The following is a 13,106-nucleotide window of genomic DNA, read 5'->3' on the forward strand; positions in this document are numbered from 1 at the left end:
TTCTACCAAAGAGCCGGAAACGTATTGGTCAAGAGATTTGAGGAGCGCGAGGAAAATGTACGCCTCGAGATCATCAGCTGTTTGGCCCTCCTCGTGCGTAAGACGGGTGAGGATCTCTACCCAGGTTCTGCCTGGAACCTCGACAACCCCGATGACGAAGCCCCTAGCCAAGCCCCCATCAACAGGAAACGGAGACGACAGAGCAGTGTGGCCGAACCCGGCGCTGCGTCTCCGGTGCTCGAAAAGGCCCCTGCCACTGGACCTCGTGCCGACCTCGTGCGCCTCACTCCCAGTATTGTGAAGGCATCAAACAAACTTCTCAAGGGCAAGGTCATTTCGACCAAGCAGGCCATTTTCAGCCTGTTTGACGATATTGTCAAGGTACAGCGTGGAGGTCTGTCTGATTACTTTGGTGATATCATGGGGCCTACCATTGAAGCGGTCAAGTCCACTGGTTCCGCCGGGCTTCTCATCTTCCCTGGCAGCAGCTGGGAGGCAGCGCATCCGCCACACCGGGAACTCTCCGCGTTGCTTCCCTTCGGCTCGTCAGTGATATCGCCAAGACGCATTCTTCTAGCGTTCTGCAGCCATACCTGCCTCAGCTCGTTGCCGCTGTTGTTGCCGCTGTCAACGATCGCTTCTACAAAATTTCGTGCGAGGCCATGAGGACTGTGGAAGAACTCGTGAGGAACATCACCCCTCCACGTTCTGGAGTCAATGCGCAAAAGTTCAAGTCGGAGCTTCAGAGCCTGTATGATATTATTTTCAATCGCATTACACAGGCTGGAGTCGACACGGAGGTCCGCCAGCGGGCTATTCAAGCTCTTGGTGTGCTGCTGGCGCGCACCATCAGCTCAGAGGGCTCAAGCCTCATCCCGGCCGAGAAGCGACGGGCGGCAATGGACGTGCTGGCTGACAGGGTCAAGAGCGAGACGACGAGGCTCGCAAGCGTTCGCGCCATCGACACCATCGCTTCCTACACAACAAGCCCGGGTCAACTCGAGAAGTCATGGATCCAAGACGTCGCGCTGGAGCTCGCGGCACAGCTCCGAAAATCCAACCGAGCCCTGCGCACTTCTAGTATTCAGGGTCTGAAGCATCTCGTTTCGTCTCCCACGAGCAAAGGCCAACTGGAGCCCGAGACGATCAAGGGTCTGGTCTCTTCGCTCGGTTCCGTTGTCAGCAACAACGATACCCACCTCCTAGCACCGGCACTTCTCGTGCTGGCGCAACTGGTTGAAGAGAATGCAGCGTTGGTCATGACACCCGAAATGACGAACACGCTCTGCGAGCTGCTTAAGTCTGCGTACGCGAGCATTGCATTGGACCAGCTCCTGATCCTCGTGAACAAGGTCGGCGAGAGCGGTACCGGACAGCCACTGATGAACGGTCTATTGCAAACGGTTAGTATCGAGGGCGACCCCGTCGTGGTTGGCAAGGTCATCGGCACCCTGCTCGTGGCTAGTGGCAAATCGACAGGGGTGACGCTCGACAGCTTCATCTCGGAGCTTCAGACGAGCTCGCAGACCAAAGACGATGCGCGCGTCAGCCTCGCGCTGGCCGTGCTGGGCGAGGCAGGCCTGCGCCTCGGGGCCAAGTCGCCTCTGCAGCCAGACCTGTTCCTGAAGCAGTTCCATGGCGAGCCCGACAACGTGTCGATGGCCGCTGCCGTGGCTCTCGGTCGCGCCGGCTCGGGCCATGTCGCACAGTACCTGCCGGTCATTCTGGAGACGATGAAGAAGGGCGGCAACACGCAGTATCTGCTGATCCAGTCGATCAAGGAGATTCTCCACCTGATCACGGCGCAGTCGGTGGACATTCGACAGTACGCTGAGCCCATCTGGCAGCAGCTCTTGGCGGCCTCGACAAACCCGGAGAACACGGTCGTGTGCGCAGAGTGCGTGGGCAGGCTGGTCATTGTCGACCCTAAGACGTACATGCCGGCGCTGCAGGTGAGTACATGGCGAATCACCCGAGATTGATGTTCAAAGCTGACTAACGTGACACAGTCGCTCCTCAAGGACAGCTCATCGGGTGTTCGCGGCATGGCGGTGCAGGCGGTGCGGTATACGCTGCCCGACAGTGACGACGCGCTCGACGCCATGTTCCGGGACGTGCTCCTGGAGATGCTGCTGACGATGCTGGACGACGCCAAGATGGACAACCGGCGGCTGGCCATGTCGACGCTCAACTCGGCGGCACACAACAAGCCGGACCTCATCCTGCCGCACCTGGGGCAGCTGATGCCGTTTGTGCTGGTCGAGTCCAAGGTCAAGCCGGAGCTGATCCGCGAGGTGCAGATGGGGCCGTTCAAGCACTACGTGGACGACGGGATCGAGGTGCGCAAGAGCGCGTACGAGATGCTGTACGCTCTTATGGAGACGGCGTACGCGCGGATCAACAAGCTCGACCTCTACGACCGGATCATTGCGGGACTCAAGGACGACAATGACATTCGGGCGCTGTGCAACCTCATGGTGACGAAGCTCGTGGTCATGGACCCCGAAGAGACGACGCGGCGGCTCGACGCGCTGGCCGAGGCGTACCGCGGGGTGCTCGCAACGAAGCTCAAGGAGGGATCGGTCAAGCAGGAGGTGGAGAAGCAGCAAGAGGCCAACCGTAGCGTGCTCCGGGTGACGCTGCTGCTCGCCGACCGGATCACGCGAGCGACGGGTGGGGGCGTGTCGACGGCGACGGCGATGGCGACGGCGACAACACCAGCAGGAGGCCAGGGTGCGTCGGGCACGGGTTCGAGCGCGACGTGGGACGCATACTGGGAGTGGGTCAACAAGGACTTTCAGCCTCAGTTGAAGCAGCTGCGGGAGGAGAGCGAGCTGCACCGGGCGAAGCACGTGTGAGAAGGCTGGCAGGTACTCAGGCACTGAGGCACGCGAATGGACAAAAGAAAGGAATGGACGAAGAATGACTACACTATGACCCATGTTGGCAAGCTCGGTGTTGCGTGCGTGACAGGTTGACCGCCGGCCAAGCCAAGGCAGCATGAGCGTCTGAGAGCAGAGATGGTCGAAGGAAGGGATCAGGCTCGTCTGAGGCTGTTCACGTAGGTACAGCATGTTCACGTAGGTACCTTAAAAAGGCACATACATGTACTCTGTCGCCCGTCTCAGTGGTGGGTGGTGGGTGTCGGGGCTCGGGCGAGGACAGATGATTGGCTTGCGTGGAGTGGACCCCGGTCAGCGACGAAGTGGGGTTCAGGGTCTCTCTTGCCTCTGGCGTCTGGGTCGGGGTCGAGGCCTGGGCCCTGGCGGAAGCAGGCAGGCAGGCACGACCAGCGACGGAAAGACAGCGAGAGGAAGGCGCATGAAGGAGGGAGGCAAGGAGGCAAGGTACAAGTAACGAAGTACAAGTAACGAAGTACAAGTAACGAAGTACAGAACACGCCAGCGGCCACGCCACTGCATCCCCAGACGTCTGCCTGTCAACCTTGCGGAGGCTGCAGGCTGTTCTCTTCTTCCTCTGCCCTGCCTCAGCGAGAAGCCATCTGGGCATCCATTCCTGTCCTTCAATTCATCAGGCACGATACCCTCCGGAGATCCTCACGAGCGATTGCTCTTCTCAAATCATCATCTTGCCATCTCGGACATCACACGCAACGGCCCGCCACCATGAGCATGCCAGGCTCCTTCAGCCCCCATGCTCCCTCGAGCCCCAAGATGGCCCCAACCGCCGCTGCGTCGTCTGCCTCTACGGGCGATGTCAAGAAGCCGGATGCCTTTCTGACGCCGCCTCTTCGCCTCGGCGAGTCTTCCGATGCCTATTCCCTCCACAGCACCAACGCCAATGCACCTGGCCGATTCTACGACGACGACCCCGCCGAGTTGCCTGGGAGTGGCGGCGACGATGACGACCTGCCGCCTCTATACACCGACGAGCCCTCGGCCGACGGCGTCCGCGATCCTCTGCTCCAGATCCAGGACCTGCACAGCAAGCAGCACGGCCTCGTGCCGCCCCATCTCGTCGTGCCCGACACGGGCAACGAGTACCACATCGACCGCCGCCTCGACGCCGACCCCTCGTTCCTCCAACGCCACATCGAGGCGTGCGCCGAGATACCGCCCCGTGCTTTTGTACGCCTGCGCGGCACCCACACGGAGCCCGTCCGCCGCGGCGACAAGACGGAGCGCCAGACGCACGTCGACTTTGACGTCCGCCTCGAGCTGACGCCCTTTCTCTACAGCGATATTGCCACGCACACGAGCTGGCGCACCCTGCGCACCGCCGACAACTTTGCCAAGGTCCGCCGCGGCACCGTCTTCGCCACGCGCGCCCCGGGTTTCGGCGGCGCCCGCGCCCCCGGCGGCGTCGTCACGGCCCTCGAGCAGGCCGCCCCGGCCTCGCCGAGTGGTGCCACCGCTACTGCGCCAGCCACGCCGGCCTCAAAGACGTTCCAGCTGCGCCGCGAGGTGACGGGCTGGAAACGAGGACCTCGTCCGGTCCAAGCTCGAGACGCTCATCCGCGCCACCGGCTACCAGGGCCACGTCGCCGTCACCTTTCCCCTGCAGGGCGAGACGGTCACCGTCTACAACGACGCCGCCACGAACCGCTGGCGCCTGCTGCGCTGGGTCCGCGTCCTCTGCGTCCTCACCCTCACCATCCTCCTCGCCTGGGCCCTGGCTCTTCTTCCGCACCGCCCGCTTCGAGGTCGCCGTCGTCGAGTGGCCTCTGAGCCCGCCGCCCGTGAAGGCGCCGCCGGCCGTCCGCGGACTACGTCAGCCTCAGCGAGGGGGCAGTTGGTACAACATGTGGGGCCCGCGCCGTCCGCCGCGCCGTCCTCGAGCGCAGGCAGGGCACCCTCGACCAGGGCGACCTCGTCGCCGCCGAGGGCGCCCAGGACGCCACCTTTGAGGGCCAGACCGAGGCGCAGGCCGTCGTCGGCAACGCCGTCGGCAATTTCGTGCGCGCCGGCGTCAGCGCCATGAATGCGGTCAATGTGCGGTTCGGCTGGGGCGGCGACCACTGAGCTGTGCACGGCATGTTGCACGTCATGTTGCTCGTTTACGTTGCTCGTTCACGTTGCTCGTTCACGTTGCTTGGGTTGCTTGGTTGCTTGGTTGCTGGGTTGCTGGGTTGCTGGGTTGCTGGGTTGCTGGGTTGCTGGGTTGCTGGGTTGCTTGATTGCTTAGGATGCTTGGGTTCGCATAGCTTTTCGGGTCTGCGTTGGATTTTCGGTCATAAAATACCCTCCTTTTGGTTTGCCTGGCATGGCTGGTATCTCATCAGAATGAATGATTATACGATATCTTTACCTTGTGTCTTCGTCGTTGACGCGCAGCAAGGGATGTACTGTACTGGCATGTTCGCCTTTGCCTTTGTCGCCTCATCCCCTCGTCATTCGGGCTTGCTATGCCTAGATGGAACCGGTGAGCAAACGTGGGAAATCATCTCCTGCATCAGGGCTACAGTTTCATGCCACTAACATTTCTTCGGAGGGGCTACATGTGAATGTGAACGAGATTGGGTCCTTCCACGGCTGATGTCTAGTTCGTCGCCTCGATCGGTGGTTCGTATGGCTTTGTTCCTTGTCATTATCTCGTCTAGAAGATACTATCTGATACATTATCTGATATTATCTAACATTATCTAACATTATCTGATATTATGTAAAAGCACATCAAATATCCTGGCTTCGTGCCGTCACTCATGCTCTCGGAGGTGACCTCATCGGAGCCTCGGAGCGCGCCTTGTTGCACCTCACCATCAGGCCTCGGTGAGATGGACCCCACCACCCCACCACACACCGAACGCACTCACCTCAACATCTCACCAAGTTGCTGCCTCTCAACCACGTCCCCGGCCACGATCACATCCTCATCAGTCAAACACCAAGTCTGGCAGCACAGTACGACAGGCAGCACATCATGGCCATGGAGATCGCCAACCCGAAACGGATCCTCGCCCTCGCGGCCCACGACCGCCAAGACGACCTCGCACGCTTCCTCGGCGCCCTGACGGGCACGACGCCGGAGCCCTCGACCGCCGCGTCGGCGACGCCCTCGCTCGCCGGCACCTCGCATGTCCTGCCGCTGACGACGTCCTACTACACGGCTACGGTCCCCGTCTGGCTCGACCTCGTCGCCGACGCCACCGCCACCGCCACCGACACGGACGGCGCGGACGCCGACGCCGACGAGGACTGGGCCGCCACGTTCCTGGCGCCCGAGGCCCGCGAGTCCTCGACGCGCTCGGCGGTGTCGTCGTCGTGCTGCCTGTGGCGCGCGGCGTCGCGGCTGCGCGGGGGCTCGTCGAGCAGGTCGGTCGCGTCGTCCGGGAGGGCCTCGGGGGGTGGGGGTGGGACGGGGTCGGGCTCGCTGTCGGTGTCGGTGCCGGCGGCGGGCGGGCCGAGGGGGAGGAGGAGGAGGCGGCGGAGCAGGGCGAGTGGGAGGATCTGTGCGGCGCCGCGGGGTTGGAGTTTGTGCGGGTGCGCGGCGTCGAGGAGGACAAGGGGAAGAACGAATTTGGGGGTGAGTTTTCCATTCTGCTGCTGTTGCTGCTACTTTCTCTCTCTGCTTCTGCACGTTGGCCGTGCCGTGACTGACTCGGTAGCAGAAAAAATGGGCATCCACAGAGTCCTCGAAGCGCTCGAGGCCAACGACTGGGACCAGGGCGACATACCCTCCGACCTCGAGGACGAGCTTGGCGGCCTCGAGGACGGCAGAGACGACCCCGAGAGCCTCGATTTCGGCGTCGACAGGGCCGACTTTGAGGGTCTGCGGCAGGCGATATGGGGCCTCGACACGGAGCCGAGGGCCGAGGGCGACGGCGAGGCCAGGGGCAGCGGTGCGCAGGCCGAGCCGTTGGACGAGGCGGCCGAGGTCGAGAAGCTGGAGAGCATGATGCGCAAGCTGCAGGCCGTGCGGGACATGAGCGCCGGCTTGCCGGAGGAGCAGCGGAAGAAGATGGCGGCCAAGGCCGTGAACGAGGTGATGAAGGATCTGTAGGCAATGCGCATATGCGCACTCTGTAGCGAACGTGTGGCGCCTCTGGTCTGTGTTCACGCTCTGCTCGTGAGCCCGGCCCTTTCCTCTGCCATATGCCTGTCTCGACTGTCCATTTGGTCATAGCCCGCGCCTGAAGCTCTTCTTCTTCTTCTTGCTCTTCTTGGGCTACGACGGCATACGAGTCCTCCGCCTCGTCTGATGTAGCTGGGGTTCAGCCTGCGTGTATGCGAACTCGGCGTCTCTTCTTGCGCGCACGCATGAGTTGTTGTAAGAACACTACGCAGTGCAACCCCTTTCCAGATCCTTGGAGGACCAGCGAGTCACCCTTCCTTCCATCTCGTTGCAGAGAGGCCAGCCTGGTATCTTGACTCCAATGTGAATAGAGGAAGACGTGTCTCCAACGCCAACTACACAGGCCGCGCTTGTCATGATATGGCTCCCTGGCTATCGCCTCATCGCATGCCATGACGGCGTTGGCGTCCTACTTTTGTCTTTGACTCGCCGCTTCCAGTACGCCTGGGTATAGGTGTCGTCTCCTGGACCCGCAGCCTGTTGCATATCTGTCCCGGCACAGCAGTTCGACCGGGCATCTTATCCACCAAAGTCTCGGGCTTTCAAGACCCAGAAAGGCGATCGATCACTGGAAGACGGCCGGTATCAACGAGATGGCAAGCAGGGGAAAGCCAAGGCCATGGTCCCTCGACGGATTGCATCCTCTTCCCCGTCTGGACGCCATGAGATGAAGAACCGCCAAGTCAACCGAAAACCACGGGCGAATCTCAACCCTCAGCACCAGAGACGCCAAAGCACGGCAGTCCCTCCATCCAAGCAACGAGCGCCCACGAAGGCCGACACCACAAAGCAAGCACCCCACCATGTCAACCGGCAAAAAAAAGGCAAGGCGCAGCAAAAGATATCCCGATGCGTGAACTGGGAATCGAACCCAGGGCTCCCCGATGGCAACGGAGAATTTTACCACTAAACCATTCACGCCGTGAAGACCGGAGATGTGACACCTCGGGTGGATGCTCGTCGTGTCCGCGGCGGAGTCTCATGTAGGTAGGTCTGCTCATTTTGTCCCAAACCGGGGGCGGCAGATTTTGTGCGTCTGCGTTGTGGGGCGGCGACCCTCCCTCCTTTTTGGGTCACTCGCCCGACCTTTGAACTTCGGGCGGTGCATCACGGCACGGTACAGCGCAATGGATGTTTGACGGGTTGGAGCTATGCTTGGGTTGCGAGTTCAGCTTACCGATGGTCGATCGTGTCCATCTGCAGCTTTGAGATACGGCTCCGCAAGGCGGCTTGTGTTCAGAAACTTCGCGCTGCGTACCCATCATAGATCAATACAACATCTACATCCTTTGGTTGGTAGCATGATACAAGTCCAATGAATAACTACGGGCATTATACAGACACACGAGTTTCGGCGTGGCACCGGCAACGACGGACCATAAAAGTGGCAGACAGGCATCTTGCGTTTTATGCAAAAGAGATCTATATAACACGGGTATCGACACATCAAAGTTCCAATCACCTCTGCTCGGGCGAATACGCCGGCAGCACCTCCTCTCCGCCTGCATTGCCTGCACTGGCCGCAGCTGGCGCGGCCACGGCAGATGGCGCGGCCGTTGACGGGCTGCCGCCGCCAGCTGCCCGTCGCGGTCCGGCCGGGGCCTTCGCAGGCGCGACGGCCCCCCTGGCCACGAGCATCTGCACAATCTCGGGATCCGCGAGAACGGCGACCAGCGCCGCCGGCTTCGCAGCCCCAGCCTTGTTGATGTCCGCCCCCTTCCCAAGCAGCTCTCTGACGAGCTCCGTCTCCCCCATAACCAGCGCCTCCACGAGCGGCGTCTTGCCCTCGGCATTGGCCTTGTTCGGGTCGGCGCCGTGCTTCAGCAACAGACGTGCGTTGCCGAGCATGCCCTGCGAGAGGGCGTACAGCAGTGGCGTGTCCTGCCTCCTGAACATGTGGTTCGGGTCGGCGCCGCGTTCGAGAAAGGCACGCAGGAGCGACGTGTTACCCTTTTCGAGGACGTGACACAGCAGACGCTCGCCCCACGAGTCGTACTGGTTGGGGTCAGCACCCTTGGCGAGGACGGCCGTGGCGAGCTCCGACTCGAACGTGTCCGTGAGCTTGGCGCCCTCGACGAGCTTGCCCAGGAGGGAGCGGCCGACATAGTCCGAGGCATTGGGGTTGGCGCCGCGCTCGAGCAGCAGCTTGGCCAGGGCGAGGTTGCGCTTGCCGACGGCAACGTGCAACAGAGAGTTGCCGGTGAGGTTGCTCGCGTTGACATCGGCGCCGTTCTGGAGCAAAAAGTCGACAATGTCGAGGCGGTTCTGGGCGAGGGCGAGGTGCAAAGCCGGCTGGCCCGTAATGTCCCTCGCGTTGACATTGCCGCCATACTGCCGCAAAAGGCGCAGGTGGTCGAGACTTCCCGCCTGGAGCGCCTGGATAAAGACAGAGCGGCCGTTGATGGACGTCGTGTTGGGGTCGGCGCCGTGGTCAAGGAACAGCTTGAGGATGTCGAGGCTGGCACTGCTGGCGACCTCGATGAAGAACGGCTGCCCCGTCCACGTCGAGCTGTCGCGGATACCGGCCCCAGCATCAATGAGCAGCTCGGCCATGGCAACGTGACCGCACTCGGCGGCATGGAAGAGAGCAGGCTTGCGCTGGCCGCTGTGGGAGTCTCTGAAGTTGAGCTGCGCACCGGCCATGAGCAGATAGCGCACGGCGGCGGCCTGGTTCGCGCGTGTCGCGCAGATGAGTGCCGTGTATCCGTCTTCATTCTGCCCGTTAATGTTGACACCCTGGGCCACGAACCCCTTGAGGTGGGCGACGTTGCCGTCCTTGGCCGACTCGCACATGGTGATGACCATGGGCTCCGGCTTTGGGCGTAAGCTCGCCGTCATGGCCTTGAACGAGTGCGACAAGGACGAGAAGAAGCCGTCCGTGGCCTTCTGCTTGCCCTTGCTGTCGGATGCCGATGAGTACTCCGGCGGCGGCTGCTCTGGCGACGATGGCGACGGCGAGTGCGCGTCAGCAAGAAGAATGTCCCCCATGCCCAAGACGCGCGCCGAAGCCTCCACAGCCTGATCCAGCAGCGTCCGGCCCTGCAGCGCCACGAACCTCTCTTCCTGGGCGGTTGGGGATCTTGTCGTGTCAGTACATGTCGCACGAATGAACATGTCGCACGAATGAGAAGAGGGGGGGGGGGACGGGGGAGGGAAAAATCCAAAGGCAGGTAGGCTCACATGTGAACGACAGCAGCAAGAACGGTAAACAGGCGCATATTCGCTGCATGGCACCGCGCAAACTCCTCGACAAGCTCGACGTTGAGCGTCTCGACGTCAAACCCGCCGCCGAGCCGCTGGACCTGCTTCCCGATGACGGCCGATGCGTCGTGACACGGCGGCAGCGCCACCTTGAGGGCGCTCTGCACGGACGGGGAGGGGGACGGATGCGTCGAGGTCTCGGACCCAGGAGCAGGGACAACAATAGGAACGGCAGCAGAGGCCGGGCCGGCGTGCCGCAGGGCGTCGCGCAGCGTCTCGACGGCCTCGCGCAGCTGGGCGAGGCCGCCGGCGAGGGCGAGGAGGCTCTGCAGACGGTAGCTCTCCGGGTCGACCGTCTTGACGAGGCGGTCGAGCTCGGCGTGGGTCGAGACGACGTGGGTCGTGATGGAGTCGCAGGCGGCGGCGGCGGCGAGGGCGGCGGGGGCACCCGAGCCGGCGGACATGATCATACTGTCGGCGTAGACAACTTTTGGTTGGAGGCGGGGTGGGCGACGTGAAGAGACGGGCTACGAGTAGGGTGTGCAATGGGCAAGTAAGTGTGCAATGAGCAAGTGCATCAAGGGCACCAATGCTTCTCTTCTCTCTTATGTGGTTGCATGTTGACCATGATGTACTTGGCCCTTTTGCTGCTGCCTGGGCGAGAGCTTCGGCTTGTCCGCAGGAGGGGGGAAGGAGCCATGGAGGGGAATTAGGCTCCCCTCAATTGACCCTATCGCCCCTGCCTCCCGCATGCCCATCACCTCGAATGCAGGAGGCGGAGTGACGCACTGGGAAAGAGAGACCCAGATCCCCCCCCCCCTGGCGGCCTCGAAACGTCACCGTTCATTGGGCGCAGGAACGATCCTTCCAACGGCGCACGCGACGGCCCTCCAATCACGCCCTCGACACACGTATCCGAAGCCGCGTGGACTCCTTCTGTCGGTTGCCCGCTGCCCGTTGCCCGTTGACTCTGCTCTTGCTCGATGGACTTGACGGCGATGTAGGGGCTGACATGATCCAATATGTGATTGCCTCTATCGTAAGATACTCTGGTGCTCTGTAACTAAGGTACCTGTGCTAAGGTACTCTCTCTACTGCGCCGCCCCGCCACGTCGTCGCCTCCTCTACCTCCGTGAACTGCTTCCCCATCGATGCAAAGTGGTATCAAGAGAAAAACGCCAAAAGTTCCCAGTCAAAAAGAACCCGCTCTTGCCCCGACGCAATCAACACAGCCGCCCCAACCATCTATCGTCCTGACACTCTTACACGTTGGCTCGACTGGCCCCCGTCGCCCTCATCTCAATCGACGTCTCCTCTCCGCCGCTGTCCTTCGACAGCCACCGCGACGCCTTTTTCTTCTGCTGCTGCTGCTGCTGCTGCTGCTGCTTCTTCTTCACACCTTTGACCTTGCCGAACCCCTTCTCAAAGGGGTCGCCCCCGTCCTCGACCTGCGTCACGTCGAGCCGCTGCTGCGACGTGCCTGCCGAACGCGGCATCACGCCCTGGTGGTCCTTGGCCTCAAAGGCCTCGGCGCCGTCGCCCTCCTCCGCGTCGGCGACGGCGACCCCGCGCTTCAGGGCCTTCTTCTCCTCGCGCTCGACTCGCTGCATGAGGTCCACGTCGTGCGGAAAGTACACCCGACGCATCGCGTGCACAAGCAGCTCAAGCACGAGCACGGCCCCGAGCGCCACAAGCACGACGGCCCAAAAGTTGGCCGTGCGCCCAAAGTTGTCAATGAACGCCCGGCGGATCTGGTAGATGCGCAGGCTCTCCTCGAAGATGCCCGATAGGATGAGGTTCCACAAGAACCAGCCGCCGACCGACAGGAATACGCCGAGGAAACTGATGATCGTCTTGGTGTGCATCTCGAGCACCCTAGTTCCTTGTTAGCACCACTGGTCCCCAAAACGCGCAAATGAAAAAAATGGAAACGTACAAAAGCCTGAGATTGATAAACACGACGCACACCGTAAACGGAACCGTGCCCATGGCGTACAGAGACGTGTCCTGGTCAAAGGGCAGCTTGTCATAGACGCCCCAGGTGATGTAGTAAATGACAAACGACTCGGCAATGCCCATGACGGTCCAGCCGAGGTACAGCCACAGGTTGATGGCCGAGCTCCTGTGGCCGTACGAGTAGAGCTCGGGGTACTTGAGCAGCGTCTCGGCGCTGAGATCCTTCTCAAAGGCGCCTAGGAAGATGACGGGCAGCGACGTGAAGAGCGTGTTGAACACGGTCAGACTCCAGTTCTCGTACAGAGAGGTGCCCGTGTAGCCGTTGAACCGCTGGTAGTATGCCTGCGGAAGGAAGAAGACAATCTCCTTCCAGAACGTGGCGAGGATGTACTTGCCCGTGCGGAGGTAGTTCCACCGCCCGTGGACGAAGAGCAACCGCTGCAAGAACCGGAACTGCGCGATCGAGTAGTCCGAAATGCGCGCCGCCTGCAGACCCTCGCGGCCCGAAATGCCAATGCCCACGTGGGAGGCTTGGATCATGCCAATGTCATTAGCACCGTCGCCAATGGCCAGAGTCAGCGACTTGGGAACCTGCCGGCGGATGCGTTTGACGAGGTTGGCCTTCTGCGCCGGCGACGCACGGCAGCAAATGACCGAGTCGACGCGGCCAGCCAAATCGTAAAAGAGGTACGACAGCCCCTCGTCATTGTCGATAGTGCTGAGCGTCTGGCCGTCGACCACGACGACCGTGTGCGGCAGCATGCCACGACCGACCTCGGCAAGCGCGGCCGAAATGGCTTCATTGATCGGGCCTGTCGTTGCGTCGAGGATGAAAAGCTCGGAGAACCGCCTGCACAGCCGTGCCGAGTGCCGCATGTTGATGCTGTCTTCCCGCTTGTCGCTCGTCAGCATCCAGA

The 13,106-nt window shown here is 61.7% G+C and overlaps 5 protein-coding genes and 1 non-coding gene across 6 annotated transcripts in view; 3 read left to right on the forward strand and 3 right to left on the reverse strand.

Moving 5' to 3' along the window:
- The window catches only part of VDBG_06529 (cullin-associated NEDD8-dissociated protein), a gene marked incomplete at both ends in the record, with an annotated part of 4,299 nt that extends 1,441 nt beyond the window's left edge, over positions 1-2,858 (forward strand). The window contains 3 exons of the mRNA XM_003002921.1: positions 43-549; positions 603-1,952; positions 2,010-2,858. Coding sequence (XP_003002967.1) covers positions 43-549; positions 603-1,952; positions 2,010-2,858 — 2,706 coding nt within the window. The remainder of the gene's footprint in view (positions 1-42; positions 550-602; positions 1,953-2,009) is intronic.
- Positions 2,859-3,626: 768 nt separating this feature from the next.
- On the forward strand, positions 3,627-4,982 carry VDBG_06530 (conserved hypothetical protein; the record flags this gene model as incomplete). Its single annotated transcript, XM_003002922.1, has 2 exons — positions 3,627-4,584; positions 4,753-4,982. The coding sequence occupies 2 exons, from the start codon at positions 3,627-3,629 to the stop codon at positions 4,980-4,982; spliced, it is 1,188 nt and encodes a 395-aa protein (XP_003002968.1).
- An 898-nt stretch (positions 4,983-5,880) lies between these two features.
- Positions 5,881-6,960, forward strand: VDBG_06531 (conserved hypothetical protein; the record flags this gene model as incomplete). Its single annotated transcript, XM_003002923.1, has 2 exons — positions 5,881-6,430; positions 6,569-6,960. The coding sequence occupies 2 exons, from the start codon at positions 5,881-5,883 to the stop codon at positions 6,958-6,960; spliced, it is 942 nt and encodes a 313-aa protein (XP_003002969.1).
- A 922-nt stretch (positions 6,961-7,882) lies between these two features.
- On the reverse strand, positions 7,883-7,953 carry VDBG_15133. The gene has a single exon. It is a non-coding gene; the product is annotated as a tRNA-Gly (tRNA).
- Positions 7,954-8,490: 537 nt separating this feature from the next.
- On the reverse strand, positions 8,491-10,697 carry VDBG_06532 (ankyrin repeat and SAM domain-containing protein; the record flags this gene model as incomplete). The annotated part of the gene is made up of 2 exons (XM_003002924.1): positions 8,491-10,111; positions 10,213-10,697. The coding sequence occupies 2 exons, from the start codon at positions 10,695-10,697 to the stop codon at positions 8,491-8,493; spliced, it is 2,106 nt and encodes a 701-aa protein (XP_003002970.1).
- Positions 10,698-11,495: 798 nt separating this feature from the next.
- VDBG_06533 (phospholipid-transporting ATPase) overlaps positions 11,496-13,106 on the reverse strand; it is a gene marked incomplete at both ends in the record, with an annotated part of 4,739 nt that continues 3,128 nt past the window's right edge. The window contains 2 exons of the mRNA XM_003002925.1: positions 11,496-12,108; positions 12,170-13,039. Coding sequence (XP_003002971.1) covers positions 11,496-12,108; positions 12,170-13,039 — 1,483 coding nt within the window. The remainder of the gene's footprint in view (positions 12,109-12,169; positions 13,040-13,106) is intronic.

The sequence above is a fragment of the Verticillium alfalfae genome, genomic scaffold (assembly GCF_000150825.1).
Source record: "Verticillium alfalfae VaMs.102 supercont1.8 genomic scaffold, whole genome shotgun sequence".
Taxonomy (NCBI): domain Eukaryota; kingdom Fungi; phylum Ascomycota; class Sordariomycetes; order Glomerellales; family Plectosphaerellaceae; genus Verticillium; species Verticillium alfalfae.